General features: G+C 67.9%; 1 protein-coding gene across 2 annotated transcripts in view; it reads right to left on the bottom strand.

Annotated features, from left to right (window-relative positions):
* The window catches only part of AGAP3 (ArfGAP with GTPase domain, ankyrin repeat and PH domain 3), a 104896-nt gene that overhangs the window by 45167 nt on the left and 58071 nt on the right, over window positions 1-1658 (bottom strand). For both annotated transcript variants that reach the window (XM_015408626.1, XM_015408627.1), the window contains exons 7-8: window positions 1440-1567; window positions 85-240 (exon numbers count right to left, since the gene is read on the bottom strand). In XM_015408626.1, the coding sequence (XP_015264112.1) occupies window positions 85-240; window positions 1440-1567 (284 nt within the window). The remainder of the gene's footprint in view (window positions 1-84; window positions 241-1439; window positions 1568-1658) is intronic.

Here is a 1658-nt window from a genome sequence, read left to right as displayed (position 1 = left end):
ACCCTTCATGCGCTCACCTGGCTGCTCCATGCCGACCCAGACGCCTCCCCCCCACTTCGCTGCCCCCCCACCCTCTCCACTTACTGTAAAGATGTTGGAGCGGCGCTTGGACTGTTTGCGGATGGGGGTGGGCGTGTTGGAGGCGGCAATGGTCTCGATCCGCAGCTCCCGCTGGCTGATGCTGGGGGTGGAGGGCACTGAGGAGGAATAGTCGCTGAAGGCTCCGCTCCCGTTGGCGGCCTGGGGAGAGGAAGCTGTGAGGGGGGGCAGGGGGAAGAAGGCCCCCCAGAAGCCCCCCCGGGTGGCTGGCTCTGTCCCCATCCCCCCCCCAGCAGCACCTGACCAGCTCTTCCCCGGACACCCCCACACACACACACACCCTCTGCCCTCACTCAGATTGGGGGGGCATTCCTTCTATTCTGCCTCGCCTCCCCCCACCCCACATGTAGCCCCATCTCGGCCTGCCTGGACGGAGCCCCTCCGCCCCTCGCTGCAGGCCTTAAAGGGTCCTTCCTCTGAGCTACCCAGGAAATGTGAGGAAAGAAGGACCCACACCCCACCAGCGGTCCCTCTAAGCTGAGTGAGTGTGAGCCAGCTCACGGTTTTTTAGCCTCCGGCTCACACGTTTTTGTCTCAGCTCAGGAAGGGATGTGGCTCCAGAGCAAACTGAGTTATGCAGCAGCCAAATCGCTCGCTCACCACTTCAATGCCAGCAGCTCAGAAAAGTAGGATTTTTGCTGACAGGACTCCCCACAGGGCTCAGAGGGAGCCTTGCCCCCCACCCCACCCCCACAGCAGGGGGCCTGACTGGGACCCGAGGAGGAGGAGGAGGAGGGGGGCCTGGTGCCCAAGCGGCGCCCAAGGGGGGGGGAGCCAGGAAGAGCTGTTCCAGGGGGCATCGGGCTCCGGGCAGACTCAGTGCAGGGCGGCCTGGCAGTCCTTTGCACAGCCTCCCTGCAGAGCGGGAGCAGGGGGCCCTGGGAAAAGCAGCCGAAGGCCTCGGGCAGCTTCCTGTTCTGTCCGGGGGGGGGGGGGGAGACTTCCAGCCGCCCTGGGCCCCAACCCGCGCCCTGCAGTCCGTGGACCCTCCCTGGCCTGGCGGGACGAGCAGCGCGACTCACTCCAGCCCACCCGCAGCTCCGCTCAGGCTCCTTCTCGAAGTCTGGACGGGGGCCAGCCCCGCTGCCATTCCCCCAGGGAGGAGAGGCCCGGCGAGACGGGCCGGAGCGGCCAGGCATGAGGCCGGGCTGTGGCTGCAGCTCCGGAGGCCCAGAAGAGGCCCAGGGGGCCTTTGCCCTGGCTGGACCGGGCCGCACTCGGACGTGGGGCACGGCCAGGAGTCCTCGGAGGAGAGGAGCACCCGGGGGCCTCCACGGCATCGGGGTGGGAGGTGGGCCCTGGGGAGCCCCCCGCCAGGCCGCCAGGCCCACGCTCCCTACCTGGTTAATGTGCACGGAGGGGATGGAGGCCGCCGAGACGGAGGAGTGGCTGGGGGAGTTGGGCAGCGACTTGCAGGGCCCGATGGAGAGCTGCTGCTTCTTGCGCAGGGCCACCACCTTCTGGGCCACTGGAGGACAGAGAGAGAGAGAGAGAGAGAGAGAAAGGCGTGGAACGGGCTGCTCCAACAAGAGCCACCGGGGGGGGGGGGGGGAGGCCCC

Source organism: Gekko japonicus, unplaced genomic scaffold, assembly GCF_001447785.1.
Source record: "Gekko japonicus isolate JY-2015 unplaced genomic scaffold, Gekko_japonicus_V1.1 scaffold1794, whole genome shotgun sequence".
Lineage (NCBI taxonomy): Eukaryota > Metazoa > Chordata > Lepidosauria > Squamata > Gekkonidae > Gekko > Gekko japonicus.
The sequence above is the reverse complement of the archived record's forward strand: the minus strand, read 5'-3'. Positions and strand labels throughout refer to the sequence as shown.